This window comes from Mustela putorius, unplaced genomic scaffold, assembly GCF_011764305.1.
Source record: "Mustela putorius furo isolate JIRA1106 unplaced genomic scaffold, ASM1176430v1.1 tig00537335_pilon_pilon_pilon, whole genome shotgun sequence".
Classification (NCBI taxonomy): Eukaryota; Metazoa; Chordata; class Mammalia; order Carnivora; family Mustelidae; genus Mustela; species Mustela putorius.
Window position 1 is genome coordinate 5,096,296 of NW_025422457.1, and position 16,706 is coordinate 5,113,001.

General features: G+C 38.1%; 1 protein-coding gene across 2 annotated transcripts in view; it reads right to left on the bottom strand.

Moving 5' to 3' along the window:
- Positions 1 to 16,706, bottom strand: part of TRMT1L (tRNA methyltransferase 1 like) — a 53,909-nt gene that overhangs the window by 18,383 nt on the left and 18,820 nt on the right. For both annotated transcript variants that reach the window (XM_045074313.1, XM_045074312.1), the window contains one exon: positions 14,566 to 14,756. In XM_045074313.1, coding sequence (XP_044930248.1) covers positions 14,566 to 14,756 — 191 coding nt within the window. The remainder of the gene's footprint in view (positions 1 to 14,565; positions 14,757 to 16,706) is intronic.

Consider the following 16,706-nt stretch of genomic DNA (forward strand, 5'->3'; position numbering starts at 1 on the left):
GTGATCTCTGTCTGTCAAATAAATAAATAAAATCTTTAAAAAAATAAAAAAAAAAAGAATAAAAAAAAACTACTGTAGGTAAAAGTCTGAAAGCATAAAGGAAAATGAAAGACTGTCAGAGAAGGAAATGGGTTAGATTTTTATGGATTCAGGCTCAAATTTGAACAGAGTGTATTTGACTTTAGCTACTTGTTGATAATATAAAACACAATACAGTGAGAGATGAAACATAAAAAATTCAATGTAAGAATTGATTCATCATTTCTAAGGCAAGAATATGATCAATAATACTGGGTATGAGGTAAGAAGAAACACTGAGATGAAATCCACATGACTGCTATCCTTTTAAACTTAAAATGTCTATTATTTTTTACATAAAGGAAAATTGAATTAGGAAAAAATGAAAAAGAAACCACAGGTCACTAAACCATTTTCTTAGTTATCTAGGAGAACCAAAGCCTTCCAAAGTTTCATTAAAGATATTATTGAAAACCTGCATTTTATTTTTTCATTTATTCTTAAATATTTTATTTTTTAAAAAGATTTATTTATTTGAGTGAGAGAGAGAGGGAGAGAGCGTGCGCGTGGGTACCCACGTGCCCAAGTGGAAGAGGGAGAGAGAATCCCAAGCCCGTTGCGGGACTCAATCTTATAACCCTGAGACTATGACCTGAGCTGAAATCAAGAGTCGGATAGATGGTCAGCCGACTGAGCCATCCAGGCTCAGTTTTATTTTAAGTAATCTCTACACCCAACATGGAGCTTGAATGTACAACCCTGAGATCAAGAGTTGCAAGCTCCACTGACTGAGCCAGGCTGGCGCCCCCAAAACCTCTATTTTAAAAAGCCAGACTCTTCTGATTCTATTGTATTAAAAACAAGATTAGGATGGTGGGATGAGCATTGAAACCAACTTTTTTTTTTCCCCTCTCCAACTTCTCTTCTTATTCTAAATCTCTAGATAAATGATGGAAAAGCTTTTTTAAAAAAGATTTTATTTATTTATTTATTTAACAGAGAGAGAGAGAGAGAGAGAGACAGAGACAGAGGGAGACAGAGAGAGAGAGACGGAGTGTGAACACAAGCAGGTGTAGCAGCAGGCAGAGGGAGAGGGAGAAGCAGACTCCTCCCAGCCCCCTCACTGAGCAAGGAGCCTGATGTGGGGCTCCATCCCAGGACCCTGGGATCATGACCTGAGCCAAAGGCATACGCTCAACCAACTGAGACACCCAGGCACCCCAAAAAAGATATTTTTATAATTCCTAGATAGTGCTAGAAAATAAGGTGAGCCAACACACATTCCAAACTGTTCAGAACTTTCTGAAAGCCTAAAAGCTGAGAGATCATACTATCGGAAGAAAACCACAGTGGAGAGAATAGCTATTAGAGGCAGAAAGAGTCTTTGAGGGTTAGTTGAACCTAAGGCAAATGATGAACATAACTGGAGTAGCTCTAGGATAACAATTACAGGGGTTGTTTGGAAAACTCTATTTGAAACAGCTGATTATATTATTCTAATTCATGATTAGTAGATTACAGACAAGATCTGCCTCCACTTTGAGGTGATAAAGATGGGTTTAGGTTGGAGAAGCAAGGCACTGTCTTATGTCTGATGAAAAGTACTTCTCTACAGACTTAGAAAGCTCAATGAATTCCACTCAGATATATTGTAACTAAACTGCTGAAAGCCACAAAGAAAATCTTGAAAGCAATAAGAGAAAAATAATTTACCAAGTACAAGGGAACAAAAACACAAGGACTGACTGACTTCTCATCAGAAATAATGGAGGCCAAAAGGCACTGGAATGTTATATTCAAAGAGCTGAAAGAAAAAAACCCTGCTGTCAACCAGTAATTCCACATTCAGCAGAATTATCCTTTAAAATGAAAGGTGAGGGGGACTGAGGCAAGATGGCAGAGGAGTAGCGGAATGAAACGACATCAGCTCGCGGGAGTTCAGCTAGATATCAAACCATTCCGAACACCTACAAACCCAACAGGAGATTGAACAGAGGAGAAGCAATTCCAGAAACAGAAAATTGACTACTTTGTGAAAGGTAGGACGTACGGAGTGAATCCGAAGCCATGGGAAGATAGATGGAGGGAGGGGCCGGCTCCCGGCAAGTGGTGGAATAACAAAGCACAAAATCCGAACTTTTAGAAGTCAGCACCACTGAGGGACATCACTCCAGGAGCTAAGCAGGGGTGGAGCCCTCATGGGGACAGTGTGGTCTCAGGTCCTGCGGGGTCCCAGAAGGACTGGGGGTGTCTGAGTGTGGCAGAGCTTGCAGGTACTGGAGCAGGGAAACTGACTACAGAGAGGAGCCAAGGAGTGTGCTCTCAGCTTGGGGTTACCTCAAACCGTGATCCCGGGCGCAGTCAGACCACTGCTCTTTGAGCAGGGACCCCACAAGTGGCAGATCCAGGGAGACTCACCTTCTTCCTTTGGAGGCAGGGATCTGCTGGGTTTGGAGAATCCAAATGGGGCTGTGTGCCAGAGACAGAAATGCTTGGTCACAGGCCAAGTGAGCTCAGAATGCGGTTGGAGACCAGGGAGACAGGAGTGGTGACCCCTTTTCTCCAAGGGCACACTGAGGAGTGGGGTCTTGAGTTCTGGGCTCCTCTAGGCTGGAGATTGGGAGGCCGCCACTTTCATTCCCACCCTCCAGAGCTCTACAGAAAACATTCAGGGAACAAAAACTCCGGAGAGCGAACTTGAGCAGATTTCTTAGCCTGGTCCCTCTCAAGGGTGGCTCAATTCCACCTCGGGCAAAGACATTTGAGAATCACTACAACAGGCCCCTCCCCCAGAAGATCAGCCAGAACATCCAGCCAAGACCAAGCTCATCAATAAAGGAGAAAAGCGGAACTTCAGAGATAGCGGAAAGCAATGCATGAAATTCATGGCTTTCTCCCCATGATCCTTTAGTCTTGCAAAATTAAATTTTTTTTTTTTTAAAGATTTTATTTATTTATTTGACAGACAGAGATTACAAGTAGGCAGAGAGGCAGGCAGAGAGAGAGAGAGGAGGAAGCAGGCTCCCCGCTGAGTGGAGAGCCCGATGCGGGACTCGATCCCAGGACCCTGAGATCATGACCTGAGCCGAAGGCAGCGGCTTAACCCACTGAGCCACCCAGGCGCCCTTGCAAAATTAAATTTTTTAATTTTATTTTTTTCTTATTTTAATTTTTAAAAACCTTTCCTTTTTCTTCTCTTAACATTTTTAAACTAATTTATCTTAACAATACCTTTCTAATAAAGTCGAAATGGATAAAAGAGTTCAATGTGAGGCAGGAATCCATCAGAATCCTAGAGGAGAACATAGGCAGTAACCTCTCTGACATTGGCCACAGCAACTTCTTTCAAGATAGGTCTCCAAAAACAAAGGAAACAAAAGTGAAAATGAACTTTTGGGACTTCATCAAAATCAAAAGCTTCTGCACAGCAAAGGAAACAATCAACAAAACACAAAGAGGCAATTCATAGAACGGAGAAGATATTTGCTAATGTCAGCACAGACATCCAAGATCTATAAAGAACTGATATCCAAGACCTAGAAAGGACTGATATCCAAGATCTATAAAGAGCTCCTCAAACTCAACAGACACAGATAATCATGTCAAAAAATGGGCAGAAGACATGAACAGACACTTCTCCAAAAAAGACATACAAATGGTTGACAGACCCATGAAAAAATGTTCATCATCACTAGCCATCAGGGAGATTCACAACAAAACCTCATTGAGATACCACCTTATACCAGTTAGAATCCCCAAAATTAACAAGACAGTAAACAACATGTGTTGGAGAGGACGTGGAAAAAGGGGAACCCTCTTACACTGTTGATGGGAATGCAAATTGGTGCAGCCACTTTGGAAAACAGTGTGGAGATACCTTAAGAAATTAAAAATAGAGGGGCGCCTGGGTGGCTCAGTGGGTTAAGCCACTGCCTTCGGCTCAGGTCATGATCTCAGGGTCCTGGGATCAAGTCCCGCATCGGGCTCTCTGCTAAGTGGGGAGCCTGCTTCCCTCTCTCTCTCTCTGCCTGCCTCTCCGACTACTTGTGATTTCTCTCTGTCAAATAAATAAATAAAATCTTTAAAAAAAAAGAAATTAAAAATAGAGCTTCTTTATGACCCTGCCACTGCACTATTGGGTATTTACCCCAAAGATACAGATGTAGTGAAAAGAAGGGCCATCTGTACCCCAATGTTCATAGCAGAAATGGCCACAGTTGCCAAACTGTGGAAAGAACCAAGATGCCCTTCAATGGGCGAATGGATAAAGAAGCTATGGTCCATATATACTATGGAGTATTATGCCTCCATCAGACAGGATGAATATCCAACTTTTGTATCAACACGGACAGGACTGGAAAAGGTTATGCTGAGTGAAATAAGTCAAGCGGAGAGAGTCAATTATCATATGGTTTCACTTACTTGTGGACTATAAGGAAAAACACGGAGGACATGGGGAGATGGAGAGAAGTGAGTTGGGGGAACTGGAGGGGGAGACGAACCATGAGAGACTGTGGACTCTGAGAAATAAGCTGAGGGTTTTGGAGGGGAAGGATGTGGGAGGTTGGGTGAGCCTGGTGGTGGGTATTGTGGAGGGCACATATTGCATGGAGCACTGGATGAGGTGCATAAACAATGAATTCTGGAACAGTGAAATTAACCTTTCTAAAAAAAATCTTTTTAAACCTTCATTATTATAGTCGTATTTTATACTTCATTGCATTTAACCTTATTTTTTGTATACACATAGGGTTTTTTTTCTTAAAAAATTTTTTGGATACAATTTCTTCTAATAGATCAAAATATACCCTAAATCTAGCACAGGGCTTTGTTCTAGTCTCCAGCCTGAGCACATTCCTCTTTTTTTCCCCTTCTTTCTATTTCCAACTTACCTTATCAACTCCTTTCTTAGAATTTAAAAAAAAAATTTTCATCTTTACAATTATATTCCATCCCTTCATCATGTTTACCCTTATTTTTGTATATATATGTTTTTTTCTTTAAAATTTTAAGAGATAGTTTCTTCTAAGAGACCAAAATACACCCCAAATCAAGTGGGTGGCTCTGTTCTATTCACTAGTCTATACATATGCGTGTGTATGTATATATTTTATTTATTTATTTATTTTAATTTCTTTTTACCCCTTTGTTCTACCCCCAGTTTGGGGTCGCTTCTGATTTGGTTAGTGCATTTTTCTGAGGTCTTTGCCACCCTTTTAGTATTTTATTCTCTTGTTCATATATTCTTTTTTTTCTTTAAAGATTTTACTTATTTATTTGACAGACAGATCACAAGTAGGCAGACAGGCAGGCAGAGAGAGACGAGGAAGCAGGCTCCATGCTGAGCAGAGAGCCCGATCCGGGCTTGATCTCATGACCCTGGGATCATGACCAGAGCTGAATACAGAGACTTTAACCCACTGAGCCACCCAGGCACCCCTTTTGTTCATATATTCTTATCTAGATAAAATGACAAGGTGGAAAAACTCACTACAAAAAAAAAAAAAAAAAGAAAAGGCAAACTGACAGCTAGGGACCTAATCAATACAGGCATTGGTAATATGTCAGATCTAGAGTTCAGAATGACGATTCTCAAGGTGCTAGCTGGGCTCGAAAAAGGCATGGGAGATACTAGAGAAACCTAGTCTGGAGAAATAAAATCTCTTTCTGGAAGAATAAAAGAACAAAAATCTAAAGCTGAAAACCAAAAAGGTATTAATGAAGTGTAATCAATAATGGAGGCTCTTACTGCTAGGATAAATGAGGCAGAAGAGAGAATTAGTGATATAGAAGACCAAATGACGGGGAAAAAAGAAACTAAGCATGAGAAACAACTACTGGACCACGAGGGGAGAATTCGAGAGATAAATGATACCATAAGATGAAACAGTATTAGAATAATGGGAATTCCAGAAGAAGAATAATGAGAGAAAGGGGCAGAAAGTATACTGGAGCAAATTATAATAATTTCCCTAATATGTCAAAGGAACAAGCATCAAAATCCAAGAGGCACAGAGAACCCCCCTCAAAATCAATAAAAACAGGTCCACACCCCAATCTCTAATAGTAAAACTTACTAGTCTCAGTGACAAAGAGAAAATCCTGAAAGCTGCTTGGGACAAGAAGTCTGTAACATATATTGGTAGAACTATTTGATTGGCAGCAGACTTATCCACAGAGACCTGGCAGGCCAGAAAGAACTGGCATGATATATTCAAGGCACTAAATGAGAAAAATGTCCAGCTAGGCTATCACTGAAAATAGGAGGAGAGATAAAAAGCTTTCAGGACAAACAAAAGTCAAAAGATTTTGCAAACACCAAACCAGCCCTACAGGAAATATTAAAAAGGGTCCTTTAAGCAAAAAGAGAGCCTAAAAGTAGTAGACGAGAAAGGAACAGAGACAATATCAGTAACAGTCACCTTAACAGGCAATACAATGGTACTAAATTCACATCTCTCAATAGTTACCCTGAATGTAAATGGGCCAAATGCACCAGTTAAAAGACAGGGTGTAAGAATGGATAACAAAACCCGGGGCACCTGGGTGGCTCAGTGGGTTAAGCCACTGCCTTCGGCTCAGGTCATGATCTCAGGGTCCTGGGATCGAGTCCCGCATTGGACTCTCTGCTCAGCAGGGAGCCTGCTTCCTCCTCTCTCTCTCTCTCTGTCTGCCTCTCTGCCTGCTTGTGATCTCTCTCTGTCAAATAAATAAATAAAATCTTTAAAAAAAAAAAACATCAATATGCTGCCAAAAGAAAACTCAATTTAGACCCAAAGACACCTCCAGGTTTAAAGTGAGAGGATGAAAAACAATTTACCATGCTAATGGACATCAGAAGAAAGCTGGGATGGCAATCCTTATATCAGATTAATTAGATTTTAAGCCAAAGACTATAATAAGAGATGAGGAAGGACACTATATCATACTCAAAGGGTCTGTCCAACAAGAAGATCTAACAATTTTAAGTATCTATGCCCCTAACATGGGAGCAGCCAACTATGTAAACCAATTAATAACAAAATCAAAGTGACACACTGACAATAATACAATAACAGTAGGGGACTTTAACATCCCCCTCACTGAAATGGGCAGATCATCCAAGCAAAAGATCAACAAGGAAATAAAAGCTTTAAATGACACAATGAACCAGATGGACATCACAGATATATTCAGAACATTCCATCCCAAGGCAACAAAACAAACATTCCTCTCTACTGCACATAGAACATTTTCCAGAATAGATCACATCCTGGGTCACAAATCTGGTCTCAAACAGTACCAAGAGATTTGGATCATTCCCTGCATATTTTCAGACCATAATGCTCTGAATCTAGAACTCAAAGCTAGAAGCTAGAAAGTTGGAAACATATGGAGGCTAAAGAACATCCTACTAAAGAATGAATGGGTCAACCAGGAAATTAAAGAAGAATTGAAAAAATTCATGGAAACAAATGAAAATGAAAACACAACTGTTCAAAATCTGTGGGACACAGCAAAGACAGTCCTGAGAGTAAAGTATATAGCCATACAAGCCTTTCTCAAGAATAAGAAAGGTCTCAAGTACCCAGTCTAGCCTTATACCTAAAGGAGCTGGAGAAAGAACAAAGAAAGCCTAAATCCAGCAAGAGAAGAGAAATAATAAAGATCAGAGCAGAAATAAATGAAATAGAAACCAAAAGGGCAATTGAACAAATCACTGAAACTAAGGGCTGGTTCTTTGAAAGAATTAGTAAGATTGATAAACCCCTGGCCAGATTTATCAAAAAGAAAAGAGAAAGGAACCAAATAAATAAAATCATGAATGAAAGAGAAGAGATCACAACCAACACCAAAGAAATACAAACAATTTTAAGAACATATTATGAGCAAAAAAAAAAAAAAGAACATATTATGAGCAACTATATGCCAGCAAATTCGACAATCTGGAAGAAATGGATGCATTCCTAGCGACATATAAACTACCAAACCTGAACCAGGAAGAAGCAGAAAACCTGAACAGACCCATAACCAGTAAGGAGATTGAAGTAGTCATCAAAAATCTCCCAAAAAACAAGAGCCCAGGGCCAGACAGCTTCCCAGAGGGATTCTACCAAACATTTAAAGAAGAATTAATTCCTATTCTCCTGAAACTCTTCCAAAAAATAGAAATGGAAGGAAAACTTCCAAACTCATTTTATGAGGCCAGCATCATCTTGATCCCAAAACCAAAGACCCCATCAAAAAGGAGAATTACAGACCAATATCTTTGATGAGCACAGATGCAAAAATTCTCAAAAAATACTAGCCAATAGGATCCAACAGTACATTAAAAGGATTATTCACCACAACTAAGTGGGATTTATTCCAGGGCTGCAAGGTTGGTTCAACATCTGCAAATCAGTCACTATGATACAATACATTAATAAAAGAAAGAACAAGAACCATATGATACTCTTGATAGATGCTGAAAAAGCATTTGACAAAATACAGCATCCTGTATCAAAACTCTTCAAAGTGTAGGGATAGGGGCGCCTGGGTGGCTCAGTGGGTTGAGCCTCTGCCTTCGGCTCAGGTCATGATCCCAGGGGCCTGGGATCGAGTTCTGCATTGGGCTCTCTGCTCAGCAGGGAGCCTGCTTCTCCTCATCTCTCTCTGTGTCTGTCTCTCTGCCTATTTGTGATCTCTCTCTCTGTCAAATAAATAAATAAAATCTTAAAAAAAAAAGTGTAGGGATAGAGGCTACATACCTAAGTATCATCAAAGCCATCTATGAAAAACCCACAGCGAATATCGTTCTCAATGGGGAAAAACTGAGCGCTTTTCCACTAAGATCAGGAACATGGCAGGGATGTCCACTATCACCACTGCTATTCAACATAGCACTAGGAGTCCTAGCCTCAGCAAACAGACAACAAAAAGAAATTAAAGGCATCCAAATCAGCAAAGTCGTCAAACTATCACTCTTTGCAGATAATTGGATACTTTATGTGAAAAGCCCAAAAGACTCCACTCCCAAACTGCTAGAACTTATACAGGAATTCAGTAAAGTGTCCGGATATAAAATCAATGCACAGAAATCAGTTGCATTTCTCTACACCAACAAGAAGACAGAAAAAAGAGAAATTAAGGAGTTGATTCCATTTACAAATGCATCCAAAACCATAAGATACCTAGGAATAAACCTAACCAAAGAGGCAAAGACTCTGTACTCAGAAAACTATAAAGTACTCATGAAAGAAATTGAGGAAGACACAAAGAACTGGAAAAGTGTTCCATGCTTGTGGATTGGAAGAACAAATACTGTGAAAATGCCTATGCTACCTAAAGCAATCTGCATGTTTAATTCAATCCCTATTAAAAATACCATCGATTTTTTTTCAAAGAAATGGAACAAATAAACCTATAATTTATATGGAATCAGAAAAGACCCTGAATAGCCAGAGGAATGTTGAAAAAGAAAGCCAAAGTTGGTGGCATCACAATTCCAGACTTCAAGCTCTATACAAAGCTGTCATCACCAAGACAGTATGGTACTAGCACAAAAACAGACACATAGATCAATGGAACAGAATAGAGAGCCCAGAAATAGATTCTCAACTCTATGGTCAACTCATCTTTGACAAAACAGTAAAGAACGTCCAATGGAAAAAAGAAAGTCTCTTCAACAAATGTTGTTGGGAAAATTGGACAGCCACATGCAGAAAAATGAAACTGGACCATTTCCTTACAACACACATAAAAGTAGACTCGAAATAGATGAAAGACCTCAGTGTGGGAAATGAATCCGTCAAAATCCTGGAGAACACAGGCAGCAACCTCTTCAATCTCAGATGCAGCAACTTCTTCCTAAGAACATCGCCAAAGGCAAGGGTAGCAGGGCAACATGAACTATTGGGACTTCATCAAGATCAAAAGCTTTTGCACAGCAAAGGAGACAGTCAATAAAACCAAAAGACAACTCACAGAATGGGAGAAGATATTCACAAATGACATATCAGATAAAGGGCCAGTATCCAAAATCTATAAAGAACTTATCAAACTCAACACCCAAAGAACAAATTGTCCAATCAAGAAATGGGCAGAGGACATGAACAGACATTTCTGTGAAGAAGACATCCAAATGGTCAAGAGACACATGAAAAAATGCTCAACATCACTCAGCATCAGGGAAACACAAATCAAAACCACAATGAGATACCATCTCACACCAATCAGAATGGCTAAAATTAACATGTCAGGAAACGACAGATGTTGGAAAGGATGCAGAGAAAGGAGAACCCTCCTGCACTGTTGGTGGGAATGCAGGCTGGTGCAACCACTCTGGAAAACAGCACGGAGGTTCCTCAAAAAGTTGAAAATAGAGCTACCTTATGACCCAGCAATAGCACTACAGGATATTTACCCTAAAGATACAAATACCGTGATCTGAAGGGGCATGTGCACCTGAATGTTTATAGCAGCAATGTCCACAATAGCCAAACTATGGAAAGAACCTAGATGTCCATCGACAGATGAATGGATAAAGAAGATGTGGTATACATTCACAATGGAATACTATGCAGCCATCAAAAGAAATGAAATCTTGCCATTTGCAATGACATAGATGGAACTAGAGGGTATTATGCTGAGTGAAATAAGTCAATCAGAGAAAGACAAATATCATATGATCTTCCTGATATGATGAAGTTGAGAGGCAACATGGGGGGCTTGGAGGGGTGGCTAGGAAAAGAATAAATGAAACAAGATGGGATTGGGAGGGAAACCAAAAGAGACTCTTAATCTCAAAAAACAAACTGAGAGTTCCTGGGAGTAGGAGGGTATGCAAAGCGTTGTTGGGTTATGGACATTGGGGAGGGTATGTGATACGGTGAGTGCTGTGAAATGTGTAAGCCTGACGAGTCACAGACCTGTACCCCTGGGGAAAATAGTATGTTACATGTTAATAAAAATAATTGATAAAAAAAAGGAAGGTGAAATAAAGATATGACCAGATAAGTAAAAAGTGGGAGAGTTTGTTGCAGAAATATTAAAGTAGGTTCTTTAGGCTGAAAGGAAATGCAATAGAGTATCTTGAATCCAAAGTTAGGACCAAAGAGCACTGGAAAGGCAATTATCTGGGTAACTATAACAGATGTGTGTGTGTGTGTGTGTGTGTGTGTGTGTGTATTCGCACTTCTCCTGTCTTAAATTCTTTGAAAATCGTAAGAATATTTAAAAAATAAATACAATACTATATTGTTGGATTGGGTCACTATATATATATAATTAACATATGGCAAAAATAGCCTACATGGGAAGAGAAAAATAGGATTACATTAGAGCAAAGTTGCTAGCTTTTGCCAGTCTTTAGTCAATATTAACCTGAGGTAGTTCAAGGTAAGTTAAAGGTGCATACTATAATCCCTGGAGAAACCATTAAGAAAATAACTGAAAAATATATAGCAAAAAAATCAGCAGAATAATTAAAATGACACACTAAAAATATGTCTAAGATTTAAAAAGGCAACAAAAGTGAAACAGAACAAGAAAAGGGCATAAAAGACATAAAAACGAATAGCAAAAGAGCTGACATAAAGTCAACCATTTCAATAATGACAATTAGTAGGAACTGTCGAAAACTCTCCTCAAAAGGCTGACACGATGAGACTGGATAAAAAAGTAAGATCCAAGAAGACATTTATGGATTGTAAGTAATAGGAAGACAAAAATATTGTCAATAGGAACTACAAGGTGGTGTTTATATTACCATCAGATAATATATCCATTCAGATAAATACCAGAGAGATAAAGATGGACATTTCATAATGGTAAAAGGGTCACAGATGAAGAAGATAAAACAATTACAAATCTGTCTGAACATTTCTGGAGATAAAATGATCATTACAGACAGGCTGAGGAGATCTAGCATAAGCATAGTAATACAAAGGCAAGATAAATATCAGAATTAAATAAATATTTAAGAAAATCCTCTTGAAATGAAAGATGATTTGAAATACTGAAGGGGTACACCATGACTTAGGAAAACTTATCCTAAAAAGCTATACCCTAATAAAGTTACTGGACTTCAAAAGTTAATATTTCTTTGTGCAGCCAGGCAAAATAATGTCACATAAAAGAAGGAATATTTGCAATAATATTCAGTGACAGATGACAACATAAAAGCTTTTACAAGGTAGGAACTCAAAGAAACTCTAAACTCATTAAGTATAAAGGCAATGGGCAGTGAGTTTTAAACATGCAAGAAATCACGGAGTATTTTGCCCATGAACACTCTTGACTAAACTCAAAGTCAGATTTCTCAAACTAAGAGATGATTTAAGAAATATGGCAAAAAAAAGTGATGATGAGTACTAAACACATTTAATGTATAGATTTTATTGGCAAAATAAAATATCAGTGTTACATATTCTAACAACATATAAATGCTATAATGAACACAAATTAGGAAGGGAAAATGGAAAATGGGAGGCTGATTATCTCATTTATAATGCCAAGAAATCAAACTACTTAAAACCCAAAACAATTCAAATTTTGGAATACTTAATCACTACTACAAAAGTAAAAGATTAAGAAAGATAATAAATGAACAACAATAGGACAGATAAACCAGTATCTAAAGCAGTCAAGAGAAAAGGCAGAAAAGACAAGTGTTAAAAATTGTAAAAAAAGAAGATAACCACAGAAACCAAGAAAATTTAAAAAGCTAAAGCTATCCTGTCTGTACCCAACCACTGGAAAATAAAGAGCCAAATTCTAAATTCCTTTGCAGTTTAAACAGACTTCAAAGCCCAATCAAAATAATCCTAAAAAGGGAAACTATACACCATCTCATTAATGAATACTAAAACAAAATTTTAAAAATTAGCAAATAGAATCTATCTTAAGAAAATACTCCCTGACAGAGTTGTTTATTCTAGAAAGGCAGAATGGTTCAATACTGGAAAACTTTATTACAATTAATCAAACCAATTGACCTAAGAATATATACCACATAATCATCTCCATAGGTGCTGAAATATGACAAAATTCAACATCGTGCTAAAATACAGTACAAGTGGAAATGAAGGATACTTTCTTAACATGAAAAAATGATAGGTATCTCAGACCCATGGTTGACTCAGAAAGCACTAAAGAGAACTAAAAGGAACGTGACAGGATGCCTTCACTAGCAATGAACACTATAGCAAAAGACTTGCACAAATGAAAAGCATACTAGGTTATTAGGAAATTTTAAAATCATAATAGTATCTATCCTCCTTAATTTAATAAAATTAAAATACTAGCTGGCCTATTTATTTACTCTTTTTTTTTTTTTTTTGGTCAGTTATTTTCCTTTATTAGTCAGTACAGTTTTTATTTTTTATTTTAAAATTAAAAAAAATTATTAACATATAATGTATTATTTGTCCCAGGGGTATAGGTCTGTGAATCATCAGGCTTACAGACTTCACAGCACTCACCATAGCACGTACCCTCCCCAGTGTTCATAACCCAACCACCCACTCCATCCCCCTCTCCCTCTCCCCCTTTTATTTACTCTTTTACTAAGAGAAAAGGAAGATCCCCTATCAGGAACCCTCTGAAAACAGAGCTTTGAAAAGGGACTGCTGTAACAGATATTAAACACTAAAAATCCTCTGTAATCAAAAATAGTGTGGTAAAGGTGTATGAATAGATATTCAACCATGGAACAGAACAGAAAATCCAGGAAGAAACTCAAATATATTCTTTAGTATAAGGAAGAGATGGTATTCTCACATTAGGAGAAAGGTGAATTATTCAATAAAACATAACCTACCCTGAATATAGAAACACGAAAATTCTAACTACAGACAAAAATCCAGAAAGGCAGAATACATAAAAGAAAACTAAATTAACTTTAAAACAGCAACAAAAAACTTCTCCATGTGAAAGGTTAAAAAAAAAACAAACCAGATGTCAACTGAAGTCACAAGAGGAAAAAATACTTGCAACTCATATCACAAGGGTTAAACTCTAGTAAGAGTTCTTAAAAATCCATATTAAAACATGCCAAGAATCTAACAGAAAACAATGGACACCTATTTCTATGCCCCAGAAAAGCAAAAGAGAAACAACTCTAGGAGGGCATAAGCCTCATCTTTTTCTTTGATCCCCATGCCTGGCATATAGTAGAGGCTCAGTAAATGTTTACTGAAGGAATTTTATGACTGATGGTTTTTATATTAAGCCAGAAACATGATAATTACTTTTATAAAATTAGCGATTTGAAACACCCTAGACAAAGAGGTCATCTGACTTATGTTCCTAAAATTAGTGACAGTGGAAACTAAGTTATTTCTAGATGTTTGAATAGAGGGCAGAGCTAGAGAGCATAAATTGTACAGCATGAGTAAATAACTTTAATAAACTCACACGAATGTCTTGTCTGTTGATGAAAGGAAATCCAGTATAGGAAATAAAGTTAGCACTGTAATCTTTAAAATCAAAGGACAACAATATGTGTAATTAGGGATGTGATAAAGACTTATTCATTGGAGGCTTATACATAAGCACAATATCCAGTCAAGAGAAACTTGAATTTACCTTCTACCATATTACCATCCTTCTGAAAAATTCTCTCTTCACACCACTGACAATGGATCAGGTACTGAATCTTCTTGGCTGTTTCATCTGCAGAGGTAGGCCCCCTCAAAACTCTCACAACAACCAACACAAAATGTTCCAGAGCCACTGCAAAGAGTACTTCAATGCCTTTGTTACATCGGGCTGCAGCTCTGGAAAGAAATTTTTAAAGTTACTTTGGGGGCTTATCATTTTTCTTTGTTTGGCATTATACTGACAATACAAACCTGGACAGGAAACCATGGATGGGTTATGGGAAAATAAGGAAAGTTCCACTTTTTTTTTTTTTTTGACAGTTCAATTCTTAATAGTAGTGTTTTTAAAAGATCATTACTGTAACTTTTACACAAACTGAAACACAGGTAATAAAGGATGCTTGGGAGAATCTTCAGTAATTAGACATTTTCCATTATGGTATCCTCTCAGTAGGACTACACCCTCTGATTTTCAGTGTCACTTTTTTTTTTTTTTTTTTAAGATTTTATTTATTTATTTGACAGACAGAGATCACAAGTAGAAGAGAGGCAGGCAGAAAGGGAGAGGAGGAAGCAGGCTCCCTGCTGAGCAGAGAGGCCGATGTGGGGCTTGATCCCAGGACCCTGGGAACATGACCTGAGCCGAAGGCAGAGGCTTTAACCCACTGAGCCACCCAGGCGCCCCAGTGTCACTTTTTTTCTTGTCCTCACCACCACCCTTCTTTCTTTTTATCTACTTTTTCTATAACAGTTCTTCCAAACAATGATTACTGAGGACTAACTACATGTAGGTTGGTATGTGCTGAAGGCTCAGTGAAAAATGAATAGGTGAAGTTTTTGCCACTATTAATTTTATAGACTTCTGGATTAAATTCTAATTGATATACCATTTATGTACTTAGTTTTCCCTCTGCAGTTATACATACTAAATTCAGTTCATGTGTATTAATTTCAATTTGTTGATATTACAATATAAACATTTCTAAGTATACACAATAGGTCCTTAGCATGTATACACACTGGATATCAGAGTTTTCCGATAATTAGAAATACTGGCAAAGGTATATGAAGCCTAATAATCTGTATTATGTTGAGGTAGGAACTTCATTCTAAATGTTGTGAACCCAATGTTGAGGCTAGTGAATGAACTGGCTGATCATGCATTAGCTATACTCTCAGGGTCAATTTATATAATATTGTACTATTCTTCAAGTATAATATTCTGAATAAAGTGGGTGCTCAAAAAAGAGGGGGGGCGTCTGGGTGGCTCAGTGGGTTAGGTGTCTGCCTTCAGCTCGGGTCATGATCACGGGGTCCTGGGATTGAGCCCCACATTGGGCTCTCTGCTTGGCGGGAGGCCTGCTTCCCTTCCTCTCTCTGCCTGCCTCTCTGCCTACTTGTGATCTCTGTCTGTCAAATAAATAAATAAAATCTTAAAAAAAAAAAAAAGACTTTCTTTAACTCTTTAGAAATCCTGATGAAAAACAGAACTTTTTGTTTTATAGGTAAGATCATTTTGCAGAATCAAGTTTACAAACCATCACTTAAAATTTATGTTTATGTTTATTTTTGTTTTAGTTATCTCTACACCCAAAGCTTGAACTCAACAACTCTGAGATTAAGAGTTACATGCTCCATCGACTGAGCTAGCCAGGCACCCCATAAGCCATCATTTTATTCAAACTATGTAAAGAAAGGAGATGAAACAGACATAAAATGATTTTGGGGGCGCTGAGGTGGCTCAGTTGGTTGAGCTCCAACTTTCGATTCTGGCTCAGGTCAAGATCTCAGCGTCATGGGATTGGGCCCCGCATTGGGCTCCACACTTGGTGCAGAGTCTGCTTGAGATTTTTTTTTTCTCCCTGGGCTCTTCCCCCTGCTCGAATGCTCTTCCTAACACCTCTCTAAAACAAACAAACAAACAAACAAATAAATAAAATCTTAAAAACAATGACAAATAAAATACCCCAAAATTTTTTGGGGCACCTAGGTGGCTAATCAGTTAAGTGTCTTACTCTTGATCTAAGCTTAGATCTCAATCTCAGGATCTTCAGTTCAAGCCCTGTGTTGGGAGCTCCATGCCCAGCACAGAGCCACTTAAAAATAAATAAATAAATATAAAAACAC